The 15595-nt window shown below is 42.2% G+C and overlaps 1 protein-coding gene across 1 annotated transcript; it reads left to right on the forward strand.

Moving 5' to 3' along the window:
* The first annotated feature begins 13620 nt into the window (after positions 1-13620).
* Positions 13621-15129, forward strand: LOC124100468 (sperm motility kinase 2B-like). Its single transcript, XM_046455997.1, has one exon. It carries the CDS (start codon positions 13621-13623, stop codon positions 15127-15129), a length of 1509 nt encoding a protein of 502 aa, XP_046311953.1.
* The last annotated feature ends 466 nt before the right edge of the window (positions 15130-15595 follow it).

The raw sequence follows: 15595 nt of genomic DNA on the forward strand, positions 1-15595 counted from the left end.
GTCTTGTGTATATTCAGATGTTTAAGCTGATTAGTAATTAGGTTAAGTGAACCACAAAAATATCATTTTCCAAACTGTCACCCCTTAGCAAAAGCACTATTCAAAATGTCACACTGTGAATGCTGCTGTTGAAAATGTCCCAAAGATTTTGTTTTTGTCTTAAAATTGTTGTCTCAAAACCAACAAAAAAGAACAAGGAATGAAAGCAGAAGCAAAGTCCATGTTCTCCGGTTGTTTAAGTCAAGGTTAATGACTTTTTAAAAAATGTTTCTTTAAGAAAAGGACACATACTTTTCAACAAATGATATTAAGAATGCTTTTGTTAATATGGTCCATGAAAATAACAGATCAGAAAATAACAAAGTGCATTAGACGTTTAGGTAACTAAAACTCAGACATTGAAAAAAGACTAAATTTTGGCACTGAAATTGTGTCAACAGTTTTTTGTTAAATTTTGTCCGTTTTGCTCATTGCTGCAGCCACTGGCACAGTGCAGGGCATCTAGCAGGTGCTCAGCAACCATCTATTGACTAAAACTAGAACCATCTATTGATCTATTGACTTGAACCCTCCCAGCATCTCTTTTATCTATTGGTTCTTCAAATAACTAGTATTGAGGATGTATCTCTTATAGTTGTTCAATATTCTTCTTCTGCTCCACCACCTTTCTTTCTTCAAACATTACACCTGTGTGGCAGGAAATGATTCTTGTGCAATCCGTCAGGATTCAAAGGACAGTTTCCATAGAAACCAACACCAAAACGCCCTCATGATTTTTCATGCAGAGCCATGACAGCAGATTCAACTGACTTAAGAGGATACACACTGTTCAAATGATGACATGTCCACTTTTATGTGCTAAATATATGAAGGGATTCTAAGTGTCATTGGCCTTTAGCTAAAGAGTTACATTAAGATGGAAAAGTTTTATTTTAAACATAATTGCTACATTGGTAAGGAAGTATTACTATTTTATTATCTCCTAATTTTATCTGGATACATTTATAGGACTAACTGGTCAAACCAAGTTCATCTATTGGACAGTAACTACAGTAAATTAATGAATCAGTAGATATTATAAAAGTCCATTTTTTATACTTACACCTGTGTTATCAAAACAAAAAAACAAAACAAAAAACCCAAATCAAAAAAGCAATATCCACAGACCACAACCACCGACCGCCAACCACCAAACACACTAACTATCTGGGAGTCCGACAGGTCACCACCAAGAGCTTCCTGTACTTGTGGACAAAACCCAGCCTCAGCCACCCCCTTATATACCGGCTGTTTGAGATTCCTCACAATGGCTCCTTGTGAGGTCAGAGCTAGAAATGGCCCAGTCATGGCTGGCCATAGCCCCAGTGGTCCTCTCCCTCTGGGGCCTCCAGAACTTTTTCCGTTTTCAGAATAAGAATAGAAAAGGACTCCAGATGTTTTTTTTTTGCTCCAGTGGGGTGTGGAGACTGATGTTTGCTTGTTTAGAAATCAACATTTGTACACTAGCTCAATGGACTTGTCATTTCAAGTCTCCAAATTTCTACTGACTTTGGGCTTTGGAAGACCTTGTCCTACCTGCACTCAAGGCATTCAGTTCCTTTCTCTTCGTGGAATTACCGTCAAAAGTGCGGTAGCCCCTCATCCACCTTGTGATACCACAACTGAATGCTCTGTCCCCTGAGACACTCTAGCGCTCAGTCTTCACACCTATGGGGTTGGGAGGGAGGAAGGCGTCCTCATCATTTCCTCAGATGGTCCTCATAAGACCTCCTCTTAGAAGCCCTGGAATGCAAAAGACTTGATAGATTCAAAGTGATAAAAACGTGGAAGCCAAAAATCCTACAAAGGCTAAAGTGTCCTTCCCAAAGAGGGAAGAAATGGAGGCGTTCCTGAGGACTGGGATCCCTCATGCTGCTGGAGCAAAATACCTTAGACTGGGCAATTTATGAACAGGACTTAATTCTCCCGGTTCTGTAGACGGGCAAGTTCAAGAACAAAGCACTTTGTTGATGAATCCACACATGATGGGAGGGGCAGAGGATGATAATACTTATAGGTTTGTTGGAAATTTTTTAAAGTATTAAGGTATGTAAAGCCCTCAGAACAGTGTCATCTGACACAGATTAAACAGCCTTTAGTGATATTATTTCGTCTCTTCTGGGGGCAATTTGGGCAATTTATCTTCTTGTAGAAAATGTATTTCATCAAATTAAACTGCACAATATGGGTAGAGTCATCTCTTCTGTGTCTTCAAATTCCCTTCACATTTTTTTGTTACTTCCTCATTATCACTTTTTATATTTTATTGGCATCCTGCTCTGTTCACTTTGATTGGTTTTCCTAACAGTTTTATGGTCTACTTTTCCTCCCAATGAACTAACATGAGATGTATTCATTATTTGCAGTGATTTTCAGCTTCTACTTCATTGTCTGCCCTGATTTTTATTTGTTTTTTCTTTTTCTTTATTTTATTTCTCAGTTTGGGGGAATATACTTGCTTAATGTTGTTATTTACTACTTGATTTATCTGTTTCGAACATCTTTTGATCAACAATAACAAAAGATAAGAAAATCAACGTATTTTTATTATTCTCCACAAAGTAGTTTCTTCAAAAAAAGTTCCTGAAACCACGTTCTCAGAGTTTCTACCTGTTTGAACTCTTGTTTTCCTTTCTCTCTCTTTTTTTTTTTTTTTATTTGGATGAGAGCAGGCCTGGATACGCAAATTGTCATTTATTTGTTTTGGAAAGACTTTGGTATCTGTCCAACCACGCCTGGTTGGCCTTTATTGAGTTTAACACCCCCCCTTCACATATCCTCTTTGGCCTACAGATGTCTCTTAATTGTATCAAAGATGGAGTTTGTCCTTCGTTTCTCTTTTGGTTTACTTAGTTCCTTTGCTTGCTTTGTCCTCATTTAGAACATGAAAAAATAAGCCCATAATCCTTACTCTGCTATTCAAAAACTGGAAATCTGCCAATCTCTCTATCATGCTTTATTATCAGATCCAATTGTTAGGTAGAAGATAGGGCTTGGAGAAGGGACAAAAAAAGCCAAGAGAGGGTCCCACCCCTAGGGCCCTCAGCTCCTCCTGTTTCTCTTTTTTTAGTAAAGTAAACTGACCAAAAAATCCTGGACTAAATATCATATTTCTTTTCCAGTTAGAAAGCTATTTCTAATGCAATTGTTCTGTCACTATATATTTCCCAGCCCATCATTCCTTCCAGCCCCCAAGACCCTCAAGTACTTGAGAGAACATTGATACAAAAAAAAAATTAAAAAATCAACATTATTCTTTGAAATGGTTTCTTAGCAAATTTTCATATAAATGTAAGAAAAAAATATAGCTAAATTTTCAACATTGACATCTTAAAACACAAAATTCAGAGCAAGAACATGAGTTTTATAAAAGGTCACTTTACCTTAATATAAGCTTCATAGTTGCCCTCAACCATTGCAAAGCAGGAATCACATGGATGTGACATTTCGGTAGATCTTTATAGCAAAAAATGTATAACAAAAACGGGTGAGTAGTTTTCTTTTTAAAATGAGCCTGTTTAAAGTTAAGGTGTAATTTATTAAATGGTGTTTCTTGATTGATATAATTAAAATATATCCATTAAAAAAAAAAAACAGCTCCTCCTGTGAGGGGAAAAATGGGCCATCACCATTAAACAGAGATGAGTTCAAGGAAAGTCACTGACCTTGGACATGCATTGTGGATTGCCCACCCCCACCCGCAGGTATTTTTTGGAAGAAAAAAAAACTTACACACATCACAGTAGAAAAGAAATGATGTCAGGTTCAACTGTCAATCAAGGTGTCAGCCACTTCCAAATCCACCCAAGGGAGAATGGGGACAACTAGCACAGCCCAAGGAAGCGAGCTCCACTGTATACCCAGGGCCTGGAGCTACCTCATCGAGTCCTTCTGTGTTGTAGAATTCTCGTGAGAATATGTCCCCTTTTTGTTAGAGGATGGTCTCTTGGAAGAGACTCACATTTCTTTGGCTTGTGTTCTTCTTTTCTTTTTTCCCCTTCTTATTAATTCAGCTTGCTTTCACAATGGCAGGCCATCGTTGCTCTAGCTTTTTGTTTATTTATTTGTCTGGGTTTTTTTGCAATATGGCACGTATTTGATTATTGAACTCTGTCAGAATTGCTCTCCCTGCTGAAATTCCACTGATCTCTCCTTCCCGCTTCTCTGGGGCCTGGTAATTTTTCATTATAATTTGTAACTACAGCGTGGGTTATCCCATGGTTTGGAAGATCCCACTTACACCAGATAAATTCTGGCTGGCAGAATCTTTTCTGCTGTTTCTCCAATTGCCAGGGTTCACCCTCACTGTGGTCCCAGTGCAAGACACCTCCCTCAGGTGGTGGACTTCAATGAGCCTCCTTGTGGCCCTGGAGAGAGCCAGCCCTGCCTTTTGACCCCATGTGCTTCTGGTCTCTCTCTTTTCTATTCTTCCAAAGCCAAGGAGGAAAAAGGGAAGGGGGTGGAGGTAACAGACCTCTTCAAGGAGGGGGTGGGTGTCATTTATGAGGGGAAATGTCATCCAGAACCTTCATGCCTTCATGGTGCCCGGTAGCCCTCCTCCTCCTCCTGCCCCCTTCCTCCTCCTCCTCCTCCTCCTCCTCCCCTTCCTCTCTAAAAGAACTCTTCCATTTTCCCTCTTACAGTCTTCACAGCTGCATTTCCTTGAGTTGTTTGAAATGATGAGTCCTGAGGCCACTCTTGGCTTCCCAGCTGAAGTTCCCAGTGGAAAGGAAAACAGGGCTGGGGATTTTATCACTCTTTTAGGTTGCTTCTCTGACCAGTGGGTCTTCCCGTGAGCACTTGTAAGGAAGGACATGTCCACAGATGTGGAAATTGCCACGTCTTCACTCGGGTTGGTCTAGAGTCTCTGGGTGGGGCAGGAGGGGCCGGGGAATTACTGAGAATTCCGAGTGTTTTCTGGCCTGTTCTCTCTCACCTCCCACCTGGATTGCTTCCATGGAAGAGCACCTGCCATCTCAGGTCTACACTGGGACCCCCATTCTCAATCTAACTGCTCCTGTTTTATTACTGTGTAGACACTAGCTCTTCTTGGTGTTTTTACCCGCTTTGCTCAGCGCTGCCTCTCTTCCTCCTTCCTCTGACACCTGTCTCCCATTCAGCTAAGCTACCTGACAGGCACCATTGTGTACTTCCTCTTTATTCAGAGAAGCTTTCACCCAGGGTGATGCAGTGTTCTGTGTCCAGATGAGGGTGGTGGACACACAGATGAACACATTTCGAAAAGTCATCCAATGTGCATGTATCTGTTTTATTACGTATAAATCATGACTTAAAAATTTTAAATGGTTGTTAGTAGTCCTCTGAAAAGTGACAAAGAACAGCACTGGACAGAATTAGAACAGAAGGCAAAAATAATTACACACATAAGCCCCCCCCCCCCCCACACACACACACACTCATAGACACTTGATGACACTTCCCTGTTACTTATCAACCCCCTGTTCATCATCATTCATTGGATCATTACCTAATTCCCTTTAGACTTTCAAGTTGGCCATAAGTTTTAAGTAATATTTGTTCTAATTATTTCAATAACCTGCCGCATCCATGATTACATCTCCTGTCTCATTCCTGAAGTAGTGTATTTTTGCTCTCCCTGTAGGTACTTGGCACAGTTTTATCTGTTTTATTGGTTACACCTATCCAAAGACCAGGATTTGGGCTTAATTTTTTTTCTAATAAATTTGTCTTTTTTATCTTCATTTATTTCTAACTGTAATTATATAAATTGCTTTTCCTGATTTATTTTGGCTCATTCTTTTTTTTTTTCAATTTTTTCCTAAATTTTTATGAGATTTTTACATAGTACGTATGTGAAATACTTCTTGCACTCTTTAAATTGCATTCATTTGTATTGATTTATAGGCTTTCTTTATGTATTCTAAGCAATATATTGTATATATGTTATAAAAAATAAATATATTTACAATCAAACTAACATGTATTATCTCACATAGTTACTTTTTGTATATGTATGTATGTGGAGAACATCTAAGATTTAGACTCCTATCAATCAAAATTCAAGTTCACAACAGTGTCTATTTTTACTGTTTCACCTATGCTTTTGACTTTATACCCCCCCAAAAAAAAATCACTGCCCAGATCAGTGTTAAAAAGCTTTCTGTCTATATTTTCTTCTTAGCAAAATTCACATATACAACATCCACATTTACAAAGTTCACATATACAACAATGCAACATTGTTGATTAATGTACACATAGAAGTACAGTAATCAACACATAGCTGTACGATAATCAACATACTGATTTCATGTGTTTTACAGATATACCCAGCAGTGGGATTGCTGGATAATTAGGTAACAATCTTTAATTATTTTAGAAGTTTTTTTTTTCCCTCCAATTTAGTAGACTGCCTTTTTATTGTGGGTTGGTCATTACCTTGGCAGTGAAGAGAATTTATAGTTTGATACAATTCCATCTGTCTATTTTTACTGTTTCACCTACAGTTTTCATTTCATACCAAAAATAAATAAATAAAATCACTGCCCAGACCAATGTTAAAAAGCTTTCTGTCTATGTTTTCTTCTAAATTTTTATAGGTTCATAAATTTCAGGTTTTATATTTAAGTCTTTATTTTGAGTTTGTATTTGTATATGGGTTCAGAAAAGGGTCCAATTTCATTCTTCTGCATATGGATAGATGGTTTCCCAATACCATTTACTGAAGATACTGCCCTTGCCCCACTGCGTTTTCTTGGCATCCTCTAAAAAATAAGTTGACGATAGATGTGTGGACTTATTCCTGGGCTTTCTCTTCTATTTCACTGGTCTGTCCATTGTTTTTATGCCAATTCAACATTGTTTTGGTTACTGTAGGTTTGTAATAGATTTTGAAATCAGGGATGAAAAAATGCTTCAATTCTTTTTTGCTCAATATTGTTAAGTGGCATTTAAATTTATATTTCCTAACCTACTTTCTGGTGTCCAAGAATGTAATAAGTTTTGAGTTAATGAACACTTTTATTTCTGCTAATAATCTAAATATAATCTTTGTAAATAACACAATATCTATAAATGACTTTGTTCTTTACTTATCTTTTATTTTTACTTTCTTTCTTACGGTATAATAACCTTATCTTCTTCCTGAAATAAAATGAAGGTTACTAAAATCCTACCATTCAGAATGCATGCTTTCAATTCCTTCTATATTCATAATTTTAGACCCCACCCCAGGGTCCTCAGAATAATTGATGTCTGGCTATGCCTTGTCACACCAGTTTATTTGAGGGGTGTATTTGGTTTGAATTTAAATTTCAGCCTATGAACATTCACCAGTCCCACTTCACTTACTTGGACTAGACAGTGTCTCTGGAGGCAAGGGGCTAGGGAAATTGTGGTGCTATCACTGTTACTTTAACAGATAATTCACATTCCACAAAATGAAATACTTATTCCCTAGAGGAGCTCAGGGAGCTGAAGAGCGTCTTTAAATTGTCTGTCCATTATCACTTTGGAATGCTTCTATTGCTTATTCCATTAGACAATTCGGTGACTCAAAGCCAGATGTTTCTATCCCCATGTGAAAAGCCCTAGATTTAGTCTAAAATTACAAATATACTAGAGTGCAGAAAATGGCATTTTGAAATGGGGCAAAGTGTTGAACATCAGAACACTTTGAGTACGTCTGAACTAGCACCAAAAATGTATTTGTTAAAATATATTTTGTGTATCATTGTGTTGCAAGACATACCAGTCTTTATTATTAAGATCTTCTTTTAATACACTATACTTTAACCTATATTACACCTTAAAAAATAGGTAGTCATCATTTTTCTTTCTGACCTATGACAGACCAATGACATCTCCCTCCTACTTACCCAGGGGTTCCATCACCAGGCCATCCATGCTTATGTCCTCTACAATGCTGAATTCTTCTATTTATTTAAAATGATACATATTAAAAAGCCCATTTTTTAAGCTTAGACAAGCATCTGCTGAATTTTTTTCTTTCTTTTCTTTTTTTTTTTTACTTACTACCTGAATAACTAAAAGCTAAATAAGGAAAAGCCAGAAAGAAAAACAAAAGCACCTTCTTTGATGGATGAAAATGTGTTGGCAGGAATGCTGGTGCAGCAAGACAGTTGATAAAAAAATAATAACTTATAGTCACCAAAGAACAAGGAGCCATTTTGATTCTAGCTGAATGGTTTCAACAACTCAGCAGATGAAGAGCAAATTCATTTTCTCTCTCCAACATAGAAACATAGACTTTGCAATAATTCTGTTATGTGGTATTGCTAAAACTTCCACAGTAACAAAGGTACTGTGACAGTATGCCTCCACAGAGTCTAATGAGATATCTTCACCAGTATCTTATACAAGGGTGCACTCACACTGAATCTTTCCCAACAGATATGGGATTTAAGGCAATTCACTCGCCTTAAATCTATGGCAATATTAATTCAGAACAATTCCAGCCATGCCTATAGCAATCTGATATTCATTGCCACAAAGTATCTAGATAGATTCCTTATAATGAAAATAGGTTTATTTAGCTCACAGTCTAGAGATTCAAGAGTATCACACTGATGTCTGCTGGGTTCTGGACCCCCTTGTCCCTGTCAATCATACTAGATGATATCATAGTGGAGCACATGTGTGAGGGGAAAATCACGTGACCAAACAACAAGCTGGAAAGTAGGGAGGGGCCAAGTACTGCTCTCTTACAACAACCCTCTGGAGCATCCCAGTGATCTAATCATCCCTGTAAGTCCCACCTCTTAAAAAGCTCTAGCACTCAACATAGCTACTCTGTGGACCAAGGTTCCAACACATGAGTTCTTGGGGGATACACTCAAACCAAATCTGAACCATTGCAATGGACAAAACAACAAACTTGTAGGAGCAGAAAAGAGGGTCAGGATCTTGGACCATATCTTTTCTATAACTGTACTCCATCTCTGCATGATCTCACCTATTAACATGTTTAATATCTCCCATATATTAGTGACTTCAATAATTAAAACTCAGCTCCTCCATGTTCCTTGGGATCCACCCAATATCAAATAAACAAAATAATAGTAATATCTACTAGAAAACTTTTGCTCTTCTTAAATTCACTTTTCCTTAAGGTTTTTGTTGTTGTTGTTGTTGTTTGTTTGTTTGTTTTCATCTCAGTGCTATCACTATTATCCCTGATGCTTCAGCCAATAAATGTAAACTAATATTTGATTTTTCTCTTCATCTTAGACCCCACCAGCAGTCCATCATCCAAACCTCTCATATGACTTCAATTTCTTGAACTCCTGAACTCATCCAAGACCCCATCATCTCTCACCAAAAGAACTGAATGACCCTCTAGCAGGTCTCTGCTGCTCTTGCCTCCCACATCCGTGCTCTGGTTCTCTGTTTTTACATAACAAACCTTATCAAAGCACAGTGATTTGCAGACATGCATTGCATTGTTTTTCCTGTCTGTGTTAAGTAGGCTCAGATGGTCAGTTATTCAGCTGGTGCACTTGGTGACTTCAGCACAGTTGCTGTTAGATAATGAATGGGGAAACTGGGAAGGCTGGGCCTCTCTCTCCATGTAGTCTTAAGGATTTTAGTCTTCATGTGAAATCTTCAACAGAATATCCAAGCTTATTACATGATAGCTAACAGTCCCCAAAGAGATCGTTCCAAGAGAGAAGAAGCAGAAGCTAGAAAAACCTTCATAAAAGGTAGACCAGGAATGTCATACTTGCTTGTTGGACATAAGTCAAACCCATATTCATCATGGTGGAGAGGAGTCCACAGAGTATGAATTCTGAAAAGCATTGTGCATTTGGAATCCCGAGTTTGAAAACCAGCTTCCTCATTCTCTAGGTATCTTTTAAAAACAGGAATCAGAGAATGTCACTCTCAGCTCTCAACAACCAAACAGTTTCTACCACTCTAACAATGGATATCAAGGTCCTTAGCATGACCCACCAGATCTTGTGGGCTATTGTCCATGCAGACTTCTCTAATACTAATTACCACCCTCTAGAAAGGCCAGGAACAAGCATACAAGTATTCTAAATTAACTCAATAATTTCCTCCATGGTTTTTTTTCTTCATCTCCGTGCTATCACTATTATCCCGGATGTTTCAGCCAATAAGTGTATTTATTGACTCAGGTGGACTGCAGGAAATGCACACTTAAATAAAGTCAGATGTGCAAGACTAGTGGACAAGAAATTGTCCTGTGTCGGCAGGACTGAGAGACAAATAGAACTTCTGTCACCTTATACTACTAGTATCTTATGTATAAAGGCCCATCAAATATTGCATCTCTCAAACACTGCATTAACAGGCAGACATGGAATTAATTTTTCTTTTTTAACATAAGAACCCAAGTCTTCTAGCCACAGTGACTTGTCTAATGCCAAATATATAACAAGTGGTGGAGCCAGAACATAAAAGTGTCTCTTATAATTATTTGCTCAGTATTCTTGCTACTTCGCATAATTAAAAGAAATGCAGAAAAATAAGATATCACGCTATTGGAAAAAAATAGATAAAATGTAGCAATTTATACTTATAGAGTACTGTCTGATATCTGCCTTATCTCCTCAACTCAGTTATTGGAAAAAATAAAATTTCCAGGTGCTCTTTGGCACTTTTTTTTTCTTCATTGTAGACAATAGCTAGATACATCTCAGCACAATTGTTTTTTCTTTTGGTACCAGGGATTGAACCCAGGGGTGCTTAACCACTGAGCCATAGCTTCCCAGTCCTTTTTTAATTTTTATTTTAAGACAGGGTCTCAGTAGGTTGTTTACAGCCTCTCTAAGTTGCTGAGGTTGGCTTTGAATCTACAATGCCCCTGTAAAAGTCCCCTAAAATGCTGGGAATACAGGTGTGTGCCATCCCACCTGGCAGCAGAATCTTCAAAAATATGTATGCACTCCAAGTGAAGAAAAGAACTGGCTACCTAGCCCCACAATAGTCCATACAATCGCTTTCTAGATGTTTAACAGGATTGCAATGAGAATGTTTGGTTTTATTTCCCCCTGAGATATACGAACAATTGCTTTAAATCCATTTTTTATATTGACATAAATATTACTCTCTGGCAAATAGTCTGCTCAAATTGGACAGTTACCTAAGAACCAAAGCATAACAAATACTGAAGTCCAAGGAATGACTTGAATGAGGAACCTTGGATAAGGGATAGTATAAAATAAAATAGCTTCTGAATTTTGTCCAGGTGGGGGTACATTACTGTTTCCTAAGACTAAACATGTGTTGGGAAAAACAGTTCTCATGTACACGGTGATTACTTTTGGAGAGTGTGTTTGCAGGTAGTTGTCTGAGCCAGGAGTAGTATTTCAATTCTGGATTCCTGCTGCTGGCTCCACTGAGCTCCCTTGAGTTTGCAAATTGCAAACTAGAAAGCACAGCCCCATATCTGCAGTGGCCCACAGCTGTAATCCCAGCACCTCAGGAGGCTGAGGCAGGAGAATCACAAGCTCAAGGCCAGCCTCAGCACTTAGCGAGGTGCTGTCACAGGGCTTGAGAAGACCCAACTTCCCCATGCAGGGGAGGACTCCTCTCTGCTTGAAAATATCAGGAAATGAGGAGGAGCAGGGGAAGAAGGAAGCTGGCCTGCAGGAGAGACTGGTGTGTCTATGCAGTAGGAGGAGGGAAGGAGTGGTCAAGGCTGTCAGGATGGCCTCATGGATACTGAGAAGGACCTGAACAGGCGTTCAGGGGTTAGGGTGGTCATTGTGAAAAGGGTCTTAAGGTGCGAGAAGGAGCAGGCTGGACAGGACTGGTACAGTGACCTAGAGATGCTAGGGAAGTTCCTTATGAAGTCAGCACGTAATCTTTCTAAGGCTGGCCTCCCAGACACATCTGCCCCTCAGTCCTATCCCAGAAATGGGGATTCTAGAAAATCTCACTTAGGCCTGTCAAAAATGACACAACACAGGAACAGGAAGCTAAGCGATGTACTTTCATGTACAAGCATTTATCAGATTGCACAAGCTACAACCCCTGCCAAACCCACCCTAGAGCCAGCTCAGCATTCACTCACATTTCTGGGGACAAGAGTCTGACAGCCAGGGTGGCCCGGACTGGTGCCCACTGAGGCCCCTCTCTGAGCTTGCAGATGGCCTTCCTGCCCGTGTCCTCACAGTGGTACTTCTGGGAGTCTGTGCCCTGATATCCTCTGCCACAAGGGCATAGCTCACATCGGATTAGGGCCACCCAGATGGCCTCATTGAACTAGATAACCCCCGAAAAGACCCTGTCTCCCCATATGGGCATATTCTCAGCTACTGGCTTAGGAGTTCAAAACAAGGGGCTAGGAGTTGGCCCCTCACACAGATAGGGCTGATTCCTCCCCAAACATCATGTGAGAAGATATGTGATCCCAGCCCTGTGAAGAGAGCTCACTCAATACCCATGTAGTGAGGCCATTGTGACCTATACCAATCCTGAGAGGACAGTTTAATCATGAATCCAGACAGGCCAATCCAGTAAGGTCACTTGAATCTGTAGGAATCTAGCATGGATATTTTTTTTTATAAAAAAAAATAAAAGAAAGGTGACTGAGGGATCCAGTTAAATCCTCTGCCCCTCCCATCATGTGTGGATTCATCAACAAAGTGCTTTGTTCTTGAACTTGCCCGTCTACAGAACCGGGAGAATTAAGTCCTGTTCATAAATTGCCCAGTCTAAGGTATTTTGCTCCAGCAGCATGAGGGATCCCAGTCCTCAGGAACGCCTCCATTTCTTCCCTCTTTGGGAAGGACACTTTAGCCTTTGTAGGATTTTTGGCTTCCACGTTTTTATCACTTTGAATCTATCAAGTCTTTTGCATTCCAGGGCTTCTAAGAGGAGGTCTTATGAGGACCATCTGAGGAAATGATGAGGACGCCTTCCTCCCTCCCAACCCCATAGGTGTGAAGACTGAGCGCTAGAGTGTCTCAGGGGACAGAGCATTCAGTTGTGGTATCACAAGGTGGATGAGGGGCTACCGCACTTTTGACGGTAATTCCGAGAAAGGAACTGAATGCCTTGAGTGCAGGTAGGACAAGGTCTTCCAAAGCCCAAAGTCAGTAGAAATTTGGAGACTTGAAATGACAAGTCCATTGAGCTAGTGTACAAATGTTGATTTCTAAACAAGCAAACATCAGTCTCCACACCCCACTGGAGCAAAAAAAAAACATCTGGAGTCCTTTTCTATTCTTATTCTGAAAATGGAAAAAGTTCTGGAGGCCCCAGAGGGAGAGGACCACTGGGGCTATGGCCAGCCATGACTGGGCCATTTCTAGCTCTGACCTCACAAGGAGCCATTGTGAGGAATCTCAAACAGCCGGTATATAAGGGGGTGGCTGAGGCTGGGTTTTGTCCACAAGTACAGGAAGCTCTTGGTGGTGACCTGTCGGACACCAGATACTTAGTGCGCTTGGTGGTTGGCGGTCGGTGGTTGTGGACTGTGAATATTGCTTTTTTGATTTGGGTTTTTTGTTTTGTCTGGTTTTGGTTTTTGATTTTGATTTATTGTTTTGGTTTGTTATTTTATTTTCCAGTTAGCATCCTGAGTGGGTGCTCCTGCTCAGGGTGTCCATGGTTAGCAACAGTAGTCAGTCTACAGTAGCGTTGTGGGGGCCGGGCTCCTGCCAGGAGCCAGACTTCCTGGACCAGTACGAGGTCCTGAGGGCCATTGGGCATGGCGAGTTTGGTCAGGTCTACCTGGCCCGCCATCGCCTCACAGGGGCAGATGTCGCAGTGAAAGTCCTGAAGACGGAGACGCAGGACATCTCGGACCTCTCCGAACCTCTAATGTTGAGGAGCCTGGAGCACCCCAACATTGTACAACTCTTTCAGGTGATGAGGACCAGGAAAAACCTGTACGTGGTGATGGAGTACACAGGTGGGGGACAGCTACTTGAGCATATCCCCCCTGGTGGCATGCAGCAGGAGGAGGCCTGCAGAATCTTCAGGCAGATCGTGTGTGCCCTGGGCCACTGCCACGACAAGGGCATCGTGCACAGGGACTTGAAGCTAGAGAACATCATGCTGGATGCCAGAGGACATGCAAAACTTATTGACTTCGGCTTCAGCACCAGGTTCACAGCCGGGCAGAAGCTTAATGACTTATGGGGTACTCTGGCTTACATCGCCCCAGAAATTGTCCTGAAGCAAGAGTATGAGGGCCCCCCAGCGGACATCTGGAGCCTGGGCGTCATCCTGCACTGTATGTTGACGGGGAGCTATCCATTCAGGGGGGACACCCCTCAGGAGTTGCTGATGAGGATCACTCTGGCCAGGTTCCAGGTGCCCAGCTCTGTTCCGGTCAAAGCACGAAGGCTCATCCGCCAGATCCTGGTCCTGAACCCCAAGAAGCGACCCACAGTGAAGCAGATCCTGCAGCACCCCTGGCTGCGGCAGGGTGAGCCGTGTGCACCCCATCCTTCCAGCCAGGCCCTGCCCACACGCCCAGACCCTGCCATCCTGACCATGGTGTTCGACCTGGGTTTTGATCCCTACCAAACCTGGGTGTCTCTGGCCAAGAGGAAGTTCAATGTGGTCATGGCGACGTACCTCATCCTGAAGCACCAGCAAGGCCAGGGGGTAGGGAGCACCTTCCAGGGGCAGCCTGTGCCTCAGTGGCTTAGGCCTTGCCAGCGCCCCGAGAATCTCTCCAATGTCCCTGTCCTCCCAGAGAGGAGCACCAGCCAGCCTGCCCTGCGCACCTTCCCCTTGCCCTCTGAGTATCTGCTGCCCGAGGACGCCCAACAGCCAGGGCACAGGGACATCAGGGGTGGCAGCCTGCCTGCCATTCCTCTGCGCTGCCCGCCTGCAGGGGCCCCCACTCTCCGCAGCTGCTCCCAGTCTGACTCTGGCTTCCCCAGGCCCAAGCCCTCCAGGGTCCTCGTCTGGTGGTCCAGGGCACACAGCAGCTCCTCCTCCCTGGACACAGCCCCGAGGCAAGGCCCTGGCCACACCAATGGCTGGAAACAGGTGAGGAGCAGGATCGCTGCCTGTGTCCGAGCCCTGTGCTGCTGCTGTGTGCCATGTGTCAGCAATAAAATGGCTCAAATGTCACAGAGAAGCGACGTGCCACACCCATAGACGGCCTGCCTCCAAGGAAGTGGAGAGCCAGACAGACAGCGCCAGCAGACGGCCGTCTCTCCTCTGCCCCCACCTGCAGAAGACCTCAGAGGCTGTTCTGCCTGGGACACTTCGCCCTGCCCCTCTCTCCTTTCCCACAATTCTTCTCAGATGTTTCTTAATAAATCGGTTCAGATTGGCTCTCTTTGTCCCTGTGTAGAGGGAGTCTCTCCCCTTGAGCCAGTGTAGACATGACTTTTACTTGGTGACCTTGGCCAGGAGGAGTCGCTACCTGAGCATTGTCCACAGGGTGGGTGGCAACTGTTGAACAAATCACCTCTGAGAAGACCTGGGCGACCCCAGTGTTCTATGGCATCGTCTTCATGATACTGTGTGCAGGGAAGGGAGATGGGATCCCGGGCAGGGAGGGCCTGCCTGAGGGGTCCTGGGCAGGGGTGAAGGGACTCAGCACAGGGACAAAGGAGGA

The sequence above is a fragment of the Marmota monax genome, unplaced genomic scaffold (assembly GCF_021218885.2).
Source record: "Marmota monax isolate L192 unplaced genomic scaffold, Marmota_monax_Labrador192_F-V1.1 WCK01_AAM20220418_F8-fsc01378, whole genome shotgun sequence".
NCBI classification, from domain to species: Eukaryota; Metazoa; Chordata; class Mammalia; order Rodentia; family Sciuridae; genus Marmota; species Marmota monax.

Excerpts from the sequence above, each read along its gene's own strand:
- LOC124100468 (XM_046455997.1), top strand. The coding sequence starts at position 13,621 with ATGGTTAGCAACAGTAGTCAGTCTACAGTAGCGTTGTGGGGGCCGGGC.